Below are 17,505 nucleotides of genomic sequence, written 5' to 3' on the forward strand. Positions count from 1 at the left end.
TGTGTGTGTGTGTGTGTGTGCGGTTTCAGATGGGTCCAACCCATACACCCTGAAGCTGTGTTTCTCCACCTCGTCTCATCTATAAAAAGTTGCACAGCCTGCTGAGCCTGATGATGGCTGACCTCTGACCTGGGAGAGGGACCACGAGAGACAAATGGAGGAAAAGTGAAAGAAGAAGAGACTGCATGACTGGTGCCCTTTTAAGGTGATAAAGAAGATGGAAATAAAAAGAAAGAAAAGACACTGTCATTGTCTCCACATTGAACATCAAACCTGCACCCATCATCCCACCTTCCAATAACAAGCCAACAAGCGGACAGACTAGTGACTGTCTTAAAAACCCTAATAGTGCTTCTACTGTCATGTCGGACAACTGGAGTACTCTGCTCATGTTTGTCCCAGATGCCTTCACTGCATGGTAAACTTGTCTTTAGCTGTGGACCTAGACTGGCAGACAAACAGACAGTGTTGGTCTGACATCTGTGCACATGGCACTTGGTGACTGAAATAATATTTTAATGTGGCACTCTTGATGATTTCAGTCCCGGTTGTTTTGGCGACACCCGTAGTTACTGTTGGCAAAAGTAATTGCAGTTTAATACTACAGGTCACATTATTTTGGGACAAACTACTATTAATTAATTAAGAGGTCAGGCAATAGTTGGCCTTCTTCTATCACTCTGTGAGCGACTATGATTTGACAGGGACAGTCAGAGGAGTTGGTTAGCTCTCTGATAAGCTGGACACAGCTCGCTCTGGCTGCTCCTTCTCGTCCCTTTGCTCTCTGTAATAGGAAAAAAGGTTTGCCTAAAATGACTGTTTTGTATATGTATTTTTGATGGGCGATAGGGGTAAGTGCAAAACTCACTGACAAACACATTGCACTTCTTATGACTACTTCACAATTAAAGTCTACTCATGTTTTGCCAGTTAAATGCTTTGAATGCCAAGCTGCAGCAGTAGTAAATGTTTGGTTTGCATTAGCACTGACTTAATACAGCATTTTTTTTTTCTTTGCAGGAATGTCGACACCGACATCCAGTCCGTAATACTACAAATATTTAAATATTGCAATACATTCATCAGTAAGCCATAGGCTCAATCACCATTGTGTTACCTCATTCAGTGATGGATAGTGACTTAACAGACATTTATATAAATGAAAATCTTCGACATTCTAACTTTAATGTTTAAAAAAACTGGTAGTGTGTTGTTTTGGATTGTCATTGAACATATACAGTAAATGTGGATACGATTTTAACACAAGTTCTTATTTAGAGTTCATTCGTGCTACGTGAAGTTTTTGCCTTGGCAGCTGTAAGGCCTAAGGACAGAGGTGACACTCCACTGTACGCTCAAGCACTATGGCCAAAGTGAGATGACTCCACTACTGGCCAGTTGTTATGCTGTGGATATTGATGGTCCCCAGAGGAAGGCTCTGAACAGTTTTGGTGATCCTTTGACCTGACTTATCCTCTATCATCAGCATAAGGTCAGAATTTTCAGACCACACTTTGGTCTATTACATGGTTACTGGAAACTAATGGCATAATCTCTATGAATATTCATATTTCCTAAAGGACAAATTCTAATGTTTTTGAAAACTTACTGTCTCTTCAGCCCCACCTTCAGCTTCCCCACGTCACCAAATGTTGAACCTAGACACAAGAAATATCAGAGAAATATGGGCAGATTGTCAAAAATTACTGACCAGGTTCATGTTCCAAAAGACATGAACCGTCATGATTTTAATGCTTCTGTGATCTTTATTTTAGCACCACCCTCAGGACTTTTTCAGCCACACTTCTGATGAGGCTCTAAGAATAGTAAAGTAATTATTGTGTTTTTCTTCTGTCTTTCAAATTGTAGGGCAAATGATTTGGGCAACTAAAGTACGATTGCAACAATGTAAAAAACAAACTGTTGATGTAAACAATGTGGGGGTTTCTTCCTCACTGCCCTGCTCTTCGTGTTCTACATGCTTGATGTTGGTTTTCACTAAATATAGACTGATAAATGTTGGCTTTAGTTCTTCAGTCAGCTGCTTCCTGTCTGCATGTGACTTCCTCCAATCTGTGGTCCGTTTGCTGTTTAAATGTCAATTAGGCATTTGCTGACTCGTCCTGAGTCATTATAAAAGCCCAACAAGTTGCTTATTGTTACAGTAGAGCTGCTGCTACTTCAACTGACTCTTCGTTAAAGCCACATTTCTCAGTTACCGTTCCTGTGCCTGTCAAGCTTTTCCTTCCGGTACTGCACATGTGGAGTGCACAGTGATAACAGTGGCACGTTTACCATCAAAAATTGCAGTAATATCTGAAACACAAGGTCTTCAGTTCCTCGCAGATGTAAACAAAATCCGGATTCTCACTTCCAGCTGATGACTGTGGATTTTGTTAACTAAAATGATGACTCACTGGCAGAATTTATAAGTGTAGCTAGCTAATGTAAGCTAATGCTTATGCTTGTAGATGTCCAGCTGACGTTTCCATGTGCCATATATTTTAGATATATACTTAATGGCTGCATATATGATATAATGCTAAAAGACAAAGGCTAAAGCTACATTACCCAGGCGTAACAACAACATCCTCACCAGTTGTTGATCTAGGTCATGTGTACAAGGGAGCAGCATTGCTTGTGTATTTCAGATTAGAGCTGCTTCGCCCATAGTATGGTATTAAAAATAAAATGGAAAAATAATAAAATGGAGGCTTATTAAAATGTTGTTCATTCTATCATAACCTTTGATTCATTTGGATACTTACTTTCGAAGAAATTCTTACTTGCACAAGCAATACAGCGGTTAGTTTTAGGCTATGCTTTGTTCGTCATTTGAGAGGGCGTGCTGCACTTTTACAAGAGAGAAGGTTTTGAGGATATGAAAAGCTAGCCATGAGTTTGGCAAATACAATTGTATGTAATGCAAGTTTGGCTGGAGTTGCTGGAGTGGAACCAAAAAAATCAAAGAGGAGGACTGAGCTGCTGTATTTGGATGTACCACTTGGTTACCACTGTAGGTAATAAGCTAGTTAGCCAGACATGCTAACATTTGCCGCTTATTTTAGAGCAGATAAAGACAACATTTAATCCATTTCTTACATGTTTGCGCTTGTGTTTTAGGTTTCTGAAAGACTACAAAAAAGACGCCGCCCTCCAAACTATTGAGATTCAGAGTATTGCTGTTCTAAGAGCCTCATGCACACTGCATCAACATGCAGAGAAGTGCAAAGCTTGACAGGTCTGCAGGTGCAGGTTACAGATAGGCAGTCATATCGATTAGCTGCTGGTCTGAGGATTGGTTGAGGGACTGGTCAGTTATTGCCAGTCATTACTGTTTAGATAATGCTGCTGGTAAACGTGTGTAGTAAAAATACAGAATGGCAAGTCAGGCATCAGAATCTGACCATGAGGTCTACTTGCTTTCCTAACCCTGCGTGTATATAAGCACAGTCAGATTTGTTTGTTAGATGCTTTGATCAGAGATGTTGGACCAAATGTGTCAAACTATAAGACTGTTATTTAAAGAACAGCTCTATTTTTTATCATTACTTCCTTAATGTGATGTATTTCCTCTTTAATGAGTTGGGGTGGCACACAGGGATGGTTAATTCATCAGTGTTAACCAGTGGTTCATATTCGATAGGATCAGCAGACAGGAAGGATTGTTGAAACATTTGTGATGACTGTATTGGTTGGACTCAATACACCCACTAGTGCAACATGAAAGCAACACTGAAGAAACACCATTTCTACTAAGTGGCAGTTTTCCAGGAATTTCAAGGGCCCATTTCATGGAATCTTTAATAGTTTAGGCCACACGTCCTATCAGGAAACATGGAACAGTTTACTCATCACCTTACTTGCTGTGATTTGAGGTCTGCTGTGCTCAGTTCTCTCATTAACAGTTGAGTCCATGGTGCAACCTGACACAAGAGAGATTTTACCTAAGTCCAGTTTAACCTTTTAAAAGAGGGCTGAGTGAATCTGAAATATCTAAAAGCACTGCTTTTTAAAATGGAGTGCATAACTACTGTAAGACCAGTGTCAGTGTCAACATAGAACCAGGGAGTAGCTCTCCTGTTTTACATTTAATCTTCCTTAAAAATAGACCAATCGTACCTTCAAACTCAGTATGTACTGTATCAATTTTTAAAAGTGAATCAATGTCACATCTGTGCAGAAAATATTTACGTTCATTTCAAAATACAAATATAAACTGTATCTATTTGCACAGTGCATGAAAAACTACTGGAATTGCATAATACTGAAGAACATTTTGTTTTGTCATATTAAGTGGCATATTAATTTTTTCTTGCAATATTTTAGAATCTAATGCTCATACAAGTTTTTTTGGATTTTGCATAAAACATATGAATAAATAGGCTACCTAAAGTCTGGAAGATGCCTAGATTCCTTTTGGAGGCACAGAATGGATGATTGGACACACTGGACTTCTTGGAGGCCAGTTCTTTGGTTAAGCACAGTAACAAAAAGCAAATTGTCTCTGCTCCATCCTGTATCTCATATAGGAGGTGCAGGTTTTACTGCTCCGAGCCTTTCTTTTGGTAGGATCCACCACACTTGTGAATAAGGCTTACATTTTGTACATAATATGTAAATAAGGAAAAGGTGTGAAAGGTTTTGACAGATGAATCCCACTTTGTTTGCAGTTAAATTATTGTTAATTTAGATGTTGTTTGTACATGTCTTGCATCACTTGAATCTTACTGTATTTCTAAGGAGGTTTTTATTTGGACTTTTTTTTTTTTGTTTAGGTTTTTTTGAGCCTTTAAGGTGGTTTGAAAAATGAGGGCTGTTGTTATTCTGAAGCTGATATGAGACAGATCTGCAGATATTACTATAAAGTTTTGATGTTGTTAATAGTTGGTTATCACTAAGAAAACACATACACCTATATTGTTCCACTCATTTAAGAATCTCTATGGTTGTGACTTGTATGTACATGTTGAAATTGAATAAAGTCAGGTTTGGGGCTGGAAGGTCGGCTCCACACAGCTCAACTCAGCTGTCTCTCACTTGTCTTCATTTACAGGTGAACATAGTGTGTGTGTGTGTGTGTGTGTGTGTGTGTGTGTGTGTGTGTGTGTGTGTGTGTGTGTGTGTGTATAAATCATTTTATGGTCACAAAAAGGATTCAAATTGTTTAATAGTTTTATCTACATTCAATGTCATCAACAGAAGAAAAAATCAGGAATTTCAAAATGGTACTTTTGATTCTTCAGGCCGTGTGCATAGAAAAGACTAGTTTTTTTGTGAATTCACAGCTGTTTTCTACTGAGTCTGAAGTGTGCCACTGTTAGAATTCAAATTATACATTGATTAGCTCAAAGTAAAATACTGCTATGAAAAGCTATGTAATATGCCAATTCATTTCAAGTCAATTATTAATTCACTATTTTAAGACAGAATGAGGAAATGTTTTTTTTTTTACCCAGAAAATAACATTTTATTTGCACTACTAATATGTTTCCTTTAATTTTATAGATATGCAAATTCAATTAACACGAGGTAGAGGTTCCTTTATTTATCATTTTACAGCACAGGGTTGTACAACTCAGGTGCAGATAGGTCTGCAAGTTCTCATTCCTTTATCCTACTGACAAAACAAATATTATATAAATGGATGAATAAATAATAGATCGAAAAAAAGAACATTTTTATGGTAGATAGAAGAGGATGAATTGAGTATTCTAACAGCCAAAGAAAGAAGCTGTTCTGTAGTCTGATGGTACAGCAGCACATACTGCTGTATTGCTTGGCATGAGGATCAGGCTGTGGCTGGGTGTGACGTTGTCTGTCATGATCAGAGAGAGGAGCAAGGAACGAGGAGGCTTGCTAAGGGAGCTGTGAGTTCTAGTTCCTAGTCAGGTGGTCAGAGTGAGATAGCTGGTTGAATGTGAAATGCTGTGAACATCCCTGCATTATATCAATGAAAACACTAAAGGGCAGATAAATTCAGCACGTTTGAGTGAATGACTCCTTGTCGACAGACATCACAGCTAAAGTTCCACATAGTGCCACCTGCTGTACCGGAGGGGAATGTAGCAAACATCAAACGTGCGGTTATGTCTCCCGTCAGTCACCCTTCTTTTAGATACGTCAAGATACGTTAAAAACATGTAAGATTTCCGGTGAAAAAATACAATGGGCGGACAGCGTGAGAGAAGGGTAAAACGGGGATAATCCAGGGGAAAACGGCAGGATTGATAGGTCTGATGTTTCTGAGGAAAGTCGGCGCGCTCTCTCCCGCTCAGCCCACATGACAACAGCCCCCTCCCTGATTGGTGGTTTTGAAATACATCGCCTGAGCTCATTGGTCCGTTTTGAACCTCTGCTGCACTGCGGTTAATTCAAATAAGTCTGTCAGCATTCTTGCGGCAGTCTGTGGAAGGAGAGTACATAAGATACGAAGCAAGGAGCAGCCAGGTAACTATTATTTCATTTTACTCCGGTTGAAATATGACGCAAATGTTTTATCAGGTTAGTTAAACATTTGGACCATTCAGTGTGGACAGAAAGTGGACCAGCTGTCACGAGAAAATCAATAGATGGTAGCCTTGGCGATTTAGCATTAGCTAAACTAACGCTGGTGACCTTAACTTGTTCGCTTAGAAGAAAACGGCTGCCTTAACGGCTCGACAGTAACTTTGTATCATTGCTCTGAACGTTACGGCAGCACCAGTTAACAGCTGATACTGAAATTTATACATAAAAGGAGATAAGTGATGCGAGCGATGTGTAATGTTACGTTTTTTAACGTTAGGCAACGCAAGTTAACCTTACGTTAATTTGCTTTGGTGTTCGAGTTTTTAAATGATCGCTAACGTTTAACTAAAAAAAACCTTGATTAGTTACATCGCTGTAAATTATGGACTCAACAGTTAGTTAGTTACATGTTGTACCTAATTTAAGCAGTAATTCTATGACTGCAAGTTAACTTGAGTTAACGTTATGGCTTTCACAGCCTTGATACTTTTTAGGCCACAGTTTACATTTACAAGTTAGTTAACTGTCTTTGTAATCAAAGTTTGGAATGAAAAGGTGAGCATTAGATGAAGCTAGGAAAGTAAAGTTGAAATTGCACTCTTTGTATGATGACATGTTTTCTTTTTTTCTTTCAGGCAATAATGGAAGACTACTTGAAAATAGAGAAAATTGGAGAAGGTTGGTCTAAATGTTTTCTTGTTTCTTGTGACAAATTATAGCAGAAGAGGTTCTTAAGTGAATTTGCATGGTCAAATTGTTCTCAACGCCTTTATATTATAGGTTCTTTAATTACCAATCCTTTACACTTTGCCTAAAATGCTTATCCAAGGCATACCCACAACAAATTGAAAGGTGTTCTTGAACTGTTTAGAGTACATGCATGGTTTTGGTCTCTTTTGAAAGGTAATGTGGCAACGCGGTGGTGGTGGTACTGTTATATTATATAGGGGCGGTAACAAAATACAAATTGCAAGCCAGACAACGCCACCTAGGGACTTTCACCCAAGGAGTTTTACCCAGTTCTACACAGTAAGGCAAACACAGGTTCGAGCACTACAGGCAGAGACGTGGTTCAAAAGCAAATCAGAATTTATTACACTGAAGTTTTATTTCCACAAGTCAGAATCACTGTAAGTGCAACTGACTTTCAGTAATAGAAGTCTGAACATGCTGATGTATAAGGCTATTATTTCTGCCTGAGTACTTGTTAGCAAATAAATGCAGACAGATTACTATCTGGGCCTTTTCAGATGGAAAACACAGTGGGACCACTGAATTAAGTTTTACCAGAGTGCAAGTGCAAACTGATAATAATGTCTAAATGTTCTCCAAAAAGCACGGAGAGCAACTCGGTAATGAATATTTAGGTAATCTATTTTCATATTTAGGGTATCTATACATATGCTTATATATTCGGCTGTATACTTATATAGGCTTTATGTTGAGGCCATTTATTTATAATTTCAAATGCTGTGTAATATCCCTATTTGCACCGAATTCCTTGACTTAGCTGTAAATTATCCACTGAAGCAGCATATCATAATTTTCGGAAATTCATTGGCTATACGAGGCACCACTCATCTGCACAGTTGGTTGCAATTGACTCGAACTTAACACAAAAGTAAAGAACAAGGCCAGTGTTACTGAGTGTTGGATGACTATGAGCTTCATCAGTGAGCTGTCTCAATTTTAAAATTGGTTGTTGGCATTGATTGTACCTGCTGTTGTGATTGTATGTCGAAATGGTTTGCATCAGTTGATTCACGAGATTCCTTGCTTTCCAATGATGTATGGCCTGCGTAGAAGCTTTAACATAGCATTTGTGTCAATAGACAGGCAGACCATTTAACACACCTATGGGCCATGGAGTGTATAATGTCATGACTCTAAAATGTATACATTGCCAGTTTGGTAACTTTTGGTAATTTACTGTTCATGTAGGCACCTATGGGGTGGTGTACAAGGGCAGGCATAAGGCCACAGGCCAGGTTGTGGCTATGAAGAAGATCCGTCTGGAGAGTGAAGAAGAAGGGGTCCCCAGCACTGCTGTCAGAGAGGTCTCTCTGCTTCAAGAACTGAAGCATCCCAACGTTGTACGGTATGTTCACTTTGTATGGAGCAGAGGGTGTTACAGACTGGCATGTAAGCAAATTCTGTTGGGTGTAAGGGATGTACAATAACATTTTTCTGCTTATGAGATGCTCATGCTACAATTGGACACTTGCAGAGAACAGTTGTAATACATCCCAGTGAAACATGCCCGAAAATAGCAGTCGTGCCAAGATTTTAATTGAAAGTGGCGAAGGGATGCAACCCTGGTTCTCATTGCATATGTTCATTCTCAGTGGTATGTTACTGATGGTCTTTGTTATGACATACAACTCAGAATCAACATGCCACTACAATAGTAGTGACATATTATCCTTTAAAGGCTTAAAGGAACGTGGGTTTTGTTTGTGTGGAGATGTTGCTATAGCGAGAAGATAAAATAGGATCCAGGAAGTTTACAACTCCAGAAAGTTATCACAGGGACAATCATTTTATCCTCCCTCTTGACAGTCAGAATCTAAACAATATAATTATGGTGTGCAGGCAACAAAATAATAACATGTTTGATCACCCAGCACAGTGTGTTGTCAGATTATGCTTTCAGCAAACCCTTCATCCAGTCAAACCCTTTATATGCATTATGTGAGAAAACAAGAATTATGAGAGGCACAGCCTATGAGAAAATGTATACATAAATACAGTATGGACTTACCCTGTGTGTGTGTGTGTGTGTATGTCAGTCTCCTTGATGTCCTGATGCAAGAGTCTCGTCTCTACCTCATCTTTGAGTTCCTGTCCATGGACCTGAAGAAGTACCTGGACTCTATCCCATCTGGCCAGTGCATGGACCCTATGCTGGTGAAGGTAACTTTGTTTGTGATTAATAAAGTTCATCTTAGGTCTTATGTCTGATTATGTGTGGCACTAGTGTGACAGCTGTATTACTGCAGTTGAGTTGGTTTTGAATTGAATTATAGAATCAAATAATATTTATCAAGGAGCAAGGTGACTTAAAATGATTGAACAGTAATACCAGTCATCTAATTTGAATTTGTGGGCTTTGAGTCGGTTTCTCATTACTGTCCGAGTCATGTGCAAAGGGCTTTACTTTCAAAACTGAATAGTCGAATGTTTTCCTAATTATACTCGTAAAAAAATAAGAAAAAATAATAATGATAATAACGAAAAAATTAATGTAGCATGCTGGTAGAATCTGTTGAAAAAAAGAAAAAAAATGGCAGTAGTATGAAGAAGTCCTCCCTTATCCTCCTACTAATCTTAAATAGTCTAAATTCTAAGAATATTAAATTATCTGATAGTGACTGACACCTCTCTAGTGTATAAAAAAATCTCTGAAGGTGTGCTCAAGTTTAAAAAAAGTTGTCTTCAAACAGATGACTGTGCCATTTGTCTTTTTCTGAAACCCCAAACATGTTTCCATCTCCATGTCCATTCTCCTTCCCTCTTCCCTCACCACCTTTTAGAGCTACCTTTACCAGATCTTGGAGGGCATTTATTTCTGTCACTGTCGTCGGGTCCTCCACCGGGACCTGAAACCCCAGAACCTCCTCATCGACAACAAGGGAGTTATCAAACTGGCAGACTTTGGTCTCGCTCGGGCCTTTGGTGTTCCTGTTAGGGTCTACACCCATGAGGTGAGACTCCATTCACACGTTCATGGACTAAAACAACTGAACTGTAAACTGCACTGACACAGTGGTCAGGGAGAGCATCACCAACACTGAGGAGAAGGAGATACGATTAACAACACCAAAAAACAAAAAGCCTCCAAAATGACCACTGAGCTGAATTAACCCCTGTGTGTGCTCCCAGGTTGTAACTCTTTGGTACCGGGCTCCAGAGGTCCTCCTGGGTTCACCTCGATATTCAACCCCTGTCGACGTTTGGAGCACTGGCACCATCTTTGCTGAACTGGCCACCAAGAAGCCTCTGTTCCATGGAGACTCTGAGATAGACCAGCTCTTCAGGATCTTCAGGTAGACATACCAGGGACCAGTTTTTGACTATAACTTAAAGTCAGACTTGCTATAGACACTTGACTTTAGTTGTTGTGTAAAGCTGCCCTATGAGTAACTAATATAAGACTGACTCAGATAGCCTGTCGTGCAATGCATTATGGGTGAAAAAAGACTAAACAGAGGAGAAAAAAATGGTGGCTGCAACAGCGACACTTGGTGGTGGAAGTCAGTCATCACTGCCCGTTTGACAGATCACCTGAATAGTGAAATATTAGCTTTAAAGTCCCACCTGCTAACAGTCTTCACTTTATAAGAGTTCCCTTTGGTCTTCCCCTGAACTTGGAGCCACTGTATAGCAGCAAGGTGACAACATCAGGCTGCTCGATGGCAGTGGGATAAGGGAGGCCGAGGATATGAAGATAACAATAACGCTATCTTATTAAGCAGAGAATTGTGACCTTATCTCACTGACCCAGAAATACAGAGGAAAGCTAGCTTGCTAGCCAAGTTTGACATTACCTTTTGGACAGAATAATCCAGGATGCATAAAACTCTGAAGAAAGATGACTACGCTGTGTGTAAAGTTACACACAAAGACAGAAGTATGCACACACATCCTTTCTGTCAGATTTGTGAAGCTGTGTGGATGCCTAATTCTGTTCATCAATGTAAACTAAATCTCAATCATTGACCGATCATTATCAGCTAATTGTGCACAGCTTCTAACAGCAGTATGCACTACATGGTTCCCTTGTGTGCATGTTTTTAATCTACTTTCCTAAACATGATGTGATTGATGGAGTTATTAATTGTGTTTGTGAGGTGAATTGATTGCCCAATGCTACTATAGTTAGTAGTCGTACTCTATTGTGCACTTCAAACTCATGTGCCCCACTGTGTAGAGTCCAATTCCCACAATTCCTGGGAAACAGCTGGCACATTGGCACAGCGCAGCTGCACCTCCTAATGTGTGCAAGTCTATGGAGGCAGGAGCTGTCCACAATTAAAATGCTCTTAACTGACTGAACTTTCAAGCAGTTTGTTTAGTTGGAAATGCCAGACTGTGTAGGTTTTCATGCCAAAATGCTTAATTTGATAGATTAACAGTAATATTTCTATAATATGATATTTAAGAAGAAATTACTCTGTGCAATTAGTTTCTAAGTATATTATTTTTTATTACCGTTTGTAAACTGGCTGCTATGATATAACTTTGTTTCTAATTTTGCAAATTAAAAGATTTAAATTTAAAAAGATTAGATTTAAAAAAGCATTACAACAAACACTAAAGTTAAATGATTAAGCACATTTCTGGAAGGTGTTTTTAATTACATTTCTAGTGAAATATTAATATGCTAATTTACATTTTTAGTCACACATTATGTGCTCATTTGTATTTTCTATCTAGATATAAAGGTAAAGAGATTCATTTACAGCCCTGACAGTCCAGACATATACAAGCTTTCAACCTCTCATCACACAGGAACTACATTTATCCCTGGTTCCTGCGGTCAAAGTTCTTGGTGCCCTGGGACAGTTCCTGCAGTGGAAATGTCCTGTAGCTCCCTGCAGTCCCCTCTTTGATTGATTTTGTTGTTAAATCTTCCTGTTTCTGTGCTTTCCAGGACGCTGGGAACTCCAAACAATGATGTGTGGCCTGATGTCGAGAGCCTACCTGACTACAAAAACACCTTCCCTAAATGGAAGTCTGGCAACTTGTCATCAATGGTGAAAAACCTGGACAAGAATGGCCTGGACCTACTGGCGGTAAGGACTGTTACTAAGGACCCAATTAAGCTCTTCTTCAAACTAGTCAGTCAGATACAGGCCAGTGCAGACACACTAAACAGAATGTAACTCTCATTTGATAAGATTTTTCATTAGTGTAATAACTCTCAGAGGTAATAACAGCTGAGAGTCCTCAGCTGAAGCAGCATAGGCTGAGCTGGTCCGCTTAATGGCCTTTCATGTCCATAGCAGAAGGCAAGCTCCAAAAGCAGTCAATCCAACATTTCCCATAATGCAGCTCAACAGAATCTTTAGACCACAGTACAGTCACAACAGACCAGTCAAACTCAAGGCCCGTGGACCAGACCAGGACCAAGGCCCAGTTTTTCCCAGACTGGAAGACTGTTTTAATTTTCTGATAATAGCCTGAGATGCATTTCCCTCCTTTCTATTCAGAACTGTGTTCTACACCAACTGGCCCTCCCGCTGACAATGTAACAGGCTCTGTGTAAGATGTTGCCATAGCTGCCCTTTGTAGAAAAAAAAAAAGCTGTTGTGACAAGTGAACAATCGCTCACTCACTCATTTCAAAAAAACCAACAATATTTAAGAGGATTGCAGGCAGATGCAATTACACAGTTAAAAGTAACTAGAAATTACCCAGTAACTTCAGAAATGAGTACCTGTTTGATACATTACCTTAGGTCAGTGTCCAACCTAACGTTTTTTTTCCCAATTGAAACTGGATGATGATGTTATTAATAACTCCTGGTGCAACCTGAAAGCTCAGCATTCTCTGTGTTTTTTAGCTTCCGTTTTAAAACAGTAACATTAACTTTCATTCACCCAGAAAAAGCTGATATTTCTGTGTATCATGACTTCCTCTCAGTCAGCTCTGTCTGCAGTGTATGTAGTGATGAGAAGAGACTAGTTGTCTCACCTTGAGAAGTTTCTCATCAGTGTGTTTAATGTTTAAAAGTCATTTTTGTGACACTCTTATGGTCTCAGATTCAAATGCTAATAATTTCATGGGTGTTGGAATTTTTTCTGATTTCACCTCGATCACCCTCAGCCGCTGTGCTTACAGTTTTAATAAACCCAGTGCTGTTTTTCATTACACTGACTCCTAATTGTTGATAGAATACTGTTCTGTCTTCATAAAAATGTAATGATTACTTATTGTTATTGTACCATTGTTTTTGGCCTTGGTGCCCCAATCATTTTTTATTTATCACAGGCCAAAGTGGCCCTGCAACTCCAGGCCTGCAATTCTAGTCAGCATAAGAGGTGTAAGAGTCTGCCTAAAATATCCTGAGTGACGTTGTCTCATTGTCTTGTTTCTCTGCTGTAGAAAATGTTGACCTACAATCCTCCCAAGAGGATCTCAGCGCGCGAAGCTATGACTCACCCTTACTTTGATGACTTGGACAAATCCACCCTGCCTGCTGCCAGCATCAACAAAATCTAAAACACCTCACATAACCTCACATACAAACACACTCATGCCCATTGTGAATTATCATTCTGTAAATACTTGTGTGTGAATTTGTTGTAGACCTTTAGTAAAATGTTGTCTCTCAGCAATGTCTTTTCAATAAAACTGCACTTTCTGTGATTCTCTACACTTCAAACTTATGTTTAATGTATATTTCCTGGAACTGACGGCTTGACATACTGTAAGTTGTACAAGTTCTCAAATGGTAAAAGATGCTGCATCATGCTACGGGCATTACCCTTTTCATGAGCCAGGACACAAATGAAACCTGGATGAATTAAGGCCAGTCTGCTTCAGGTGTGGGTTTAACAAAAAACAACATGGGTTTCCCATGTGCATATATGCCACTTTGAAAAAAGATCATGATGTTATCATAGCAGGGGGACCTAAATAAGATGATGTGTAGGAGAGCAGCCAGAGATGGTTAGTGCTGCGCTGTAATAGTATAGTAGTTTAATGTTTCCTCTCTCTCCATCATTGCTGCTCAACATTCAGGGTAAAATGCAACTTATGACCAACCAAAGTATTGTAAACCATTTGGGACAATATGTCCTAAAATTAGTTTGTTTTTTTTTTCTTTTCCCTTTTGGCAGAATTAAATAAAATTTCTTTTAGTAAAATTTCTTTTATGTGTACACATATGTGGCCAATAGAGGCAATTCTGATAAGCAGCAGAAAATGAATGGATGGATTTAAACTTTTTACATTTAAAAGTTGATACTTGCCCATAATGAGATGATGAGCTTCTTAGCAGCTGGCTAATGGTAGTGACAGTGTCTCATGGTGCTGACTGAAACTCCACAGAAATGTTGCACAACTTGCACAACAATCCTGCTTGTTGTCTTGATCTGTTGATGTGAACTGGCCCGTTCTGTTTGATAACCACATTTATGATGGTTGACCTCGAGTGAAGTCAGATATCCCAATCTTCTGTGAAAGTAAAAAAAACAGCAAAATGTATTCCAAAGTGTCAAAGTAAAATTCTGCAGAGTCGTGTCCCCCTGTTAAGATCAAATATATATGGGACATTATTAGAATGTTAATATTGATGGATCAATGCAAAAGTAGTGATTCTCTGTTGGAAATGATGAAGGTGGAGCTAGTTTCAACTACTTTATATATCTTAGTCTGACAGTGCCAACGCAGGGATTGAGCCCCCTCTCAAGAGTCCAAAGATAAATCAGGAGTGGTCGGATGATTAATGATCAAGACAGAAGAAAAATCTGAATCAGCTTTATCAGCCAAATATGTTTAAACACATAAGGAATTTGACTCTAGAACAAGGACAACATATACTGAACAAGTAGAAGTTAGGACTGTAATGTACACTAATATGTGAAAAAGATGGGCGGATACAAAAATCACCAATGACCAACAACAAATAAAACTACAAGTTGAGTGTTCTAGGTTCTAAACAATATGAACAGTCGCATCCATACATACATGTCTATATACATTCTGTACAGTGTGCAGGATTTGTATTGACAATGAGAGTATGTACATGTTAAAAACGGCATTTCAGACAAACATGTTGGGACAGCAGCAGCTAAAGACTGGGAAAGTAGTGAGAGGCTCCAAAAACACCTGTTTGGAACATTCCACAGGTAAACAGGTTGATTGGTAACAGGTGATAATATCATGATTGGGTATGAGAGGAGCATTCACCACTTTGTGATCACATGATTGGATAAAGGAGATTATTACACGGACACAGGAACACTTTGTAAAACTGTTGCAAAGCACATTCTGTTTTCATTTACATTTCACTGTCCTGACTTTTTAGACTCAGGCTTGTATTAGATTTCAAACAACTCAAACATCTGAAACATGACAAGGGGCCACAACCAGACACTGGTCTGTTGTAAGGGGTCATAAGGCAAAAAGGCTGGAACCACTTCATTTTCATCTGAATGTATCCCTTGCAGAACTTGCTCCTAAAACTGCTCCCTGACACTGAAATCCCTGCTGCCGTCACGCTGTGCTCTGAATGGAGCGACAGGGAGGCCTCTGCCTGCAGCAGCAGAGCCTGTGGTGGCACAGGCACAGTCCAGTGTGCTGCCAAACAGCTAAATATTCAATATATAGTTTATATTGCCACACATATTGTGAACGGTACTGACCATACTATAACTCTTTTGAGCTATCTTTCCACATAAATTATTCACCCCTTTGTTTTTGTCAAGACAGGGTTTTTTTTAAAAAAAAGTTTATCAGGATTTACTCTTTGGTACATGAACTGCCAAAAGAAACCATGATGAAAATACATGTTACAATGTTCAAATAGAAACAAATCAGAGAAGCACATTGAAATGTAATGCAAATACAAACAAGTACTAACAACATCTACATAGCGTGTAATCAGTGGGGTCTCATCCAGGGCAGGAGGACAACGCTCCCAGTGATGACCACCTGGAACTCACTGATCTGGATTCAGATGCACCTCTAGCAGAACATTTCAGAGCAGTGCCACTGCTGACGTTCCACTCCTTTCTCCAGGAGACTGTCCACAGATGCTCTGGAGCCACATGTATATGTGAACAGACACTTCAGCAATGAAAATTCAGCGAGTCAAGATACAAATCTCGTGTCACAGTGACCATCTTTTCAGCTGTCATCGAGGCTACAACTGAATTTCATTCCTTCGTTAACAATAATCAGAGACTTCAGTCCTCCCACAATGTGAATGTGACTACTGATGCTGGAGTGGGACTAGTTGACTCAGTCACATGCATGTCCCCCCTCTGTGGCATCAAAAAGAGTCTCTGCTTGTCTGTGGCGTAAACATTTTCTACCACTAATTCCATCACATCTGAGTCCGACTCACAGCAGCCTGATCAGCTCCTCATGTGGTCCCCTGCAGACAATAACTGTAAGCCTACAAGTTGGTTCCTCCAAAGAAAACTTTTCAAACAACCTTTTCAATTTAAACAAGTTAAAGAACTAGAGAAAATGCTTAACATTCAAGCATCTTGAATTTGTGGTCAAAGCAGATGTTTTGCTGTGTCAGCTGATGGAAACACCTGCTGTGGGTTATTCCAGCCTGTTGTATTGGTGTGGTGACCTTCTTTATTCACTTACGATCGACTGTGTACTGTTGTTTTTAATATAGTAGCTAGGTTGGCTCTGAATGTCCTCTTGGAAAGTGTGTTTGTGTTTTGTATGACCTCCATGTAAGTTCTCCATGCAGAGTGAGCCTGTGTTAGTGAAAAGTGGCCACTGTGACCATAAGTGACAATCACTAATGGCAAATGCAACATGTGTGGAGTTATGCCTCACAATCAGATATTTACTACACACTAGAATACTTTTTGCAAGCACATTATTAGATTTTGTGGAGTAATTATTATCACACAAAGAAAAATGTAATTCTAATGAACAAAAATCTGTTTTGCCCCATCTTCATGTGCATGTTTGCCATTATCCACCTAAGCACACAATGATAACCTCTTTTGCACAAAGCAGAGATGTTGAGAGACACAATGAGAGCATGTTTGACAGCACACAGCAGGGAATCTGAGAAGGCAGACCAGTAAAACTGAGAAGAGCAGGTTAGCATTGTGCACTTACTGTATGTGGGTAATAGCAATTGAACATGCAAATGCATGAGCACAGAACAGATTTCTGTTAGCTTAAACCATTCTTTGTTCTAGCAATTTCTCTTTATTATGTTTCTGTGCTCAGAACATCCCATTGTATGCTCAGGAAGCAGCCTTTCTGAAATGTTTCTGATATTCTAAGTGCTTC

At 39.4% G+C, this 17,505-nt stretch overlaps 2 protein-coding genes across 3 annotated transcripts in view; both read left to right on the forward strand.

The window, feature by feature from the left end:
- The window catches only part of LOC121613877 (heterogeneous nuclear ribonucleoprotein L-like), a 45,957-nt gene extending 40,978 nt beyond the window's left edge, over nt 1–4,979 (forward strand). Inside the window, exons 14-15 of one of the 2 annotated variants that reach the window (XR_006007215.1) lie at nt 30–205; nt 1,021–4,979. Coding sequence is in view for 1 of the 2 variants with exons in the window: in XM_041947568.1 (XP_041803502.1) it covers nt 30–85 (56 nt within the window). In the remaining variant the exon portion in view is untranslated. Of the gene's footprint in view, nt 1–29 lie in introns of both variants that reach the window. The other variant, XM_041947568.1, reaches the window with a different exon arrangement.
- Nucleotides 4,980–6,368: 1,389 nt separating this feature from the next.
- cdk1 (cyclin-dependent kinase 1) lies at nt 6,369–14,255 on the forward strand. Its single transcript, XM_041947028.1, has 8 exons — nt 6,369–6,450; nt 7,146–7,188; nt 8,452–8,608; nt 9,300–9,423; nt 10,044–10,214; nt 10,393–10,556; nt 12,164–12,305; nt 13,618–14,255. The coding sequence occupies exons 2-8, from the start codon at nt 7,152–7,154 to the stop codon at nt 13,732–13,734; spliced, it is 912 nt and encodes a 303-aa protein (XP_041802962.1). The 5' UTR covers nt 6,369–6,450; nt 7,146–7,151; the 3' UTR covers nt 13,735–14,255.
- The last annotated feature ends 3,250 nt before the right edge of the window (nt 14,256–17,505 follow it).

The sequence above is a fragment of the Chelmon rostratus genome, chromosome 11 (assembly GCF_017976325.1).
Source record: "Chelmon rostratus isolate fCheRos1 chromosome 11, fCheRos1.pri, whole genome shotgun sequence".
Lineage (NCBI taxonomy): Eukaryota > Metazoa > Chordata > Actinopteri > Chaetodontiformes > Chaetodontidae > Chelmon > Chelmon rostratus.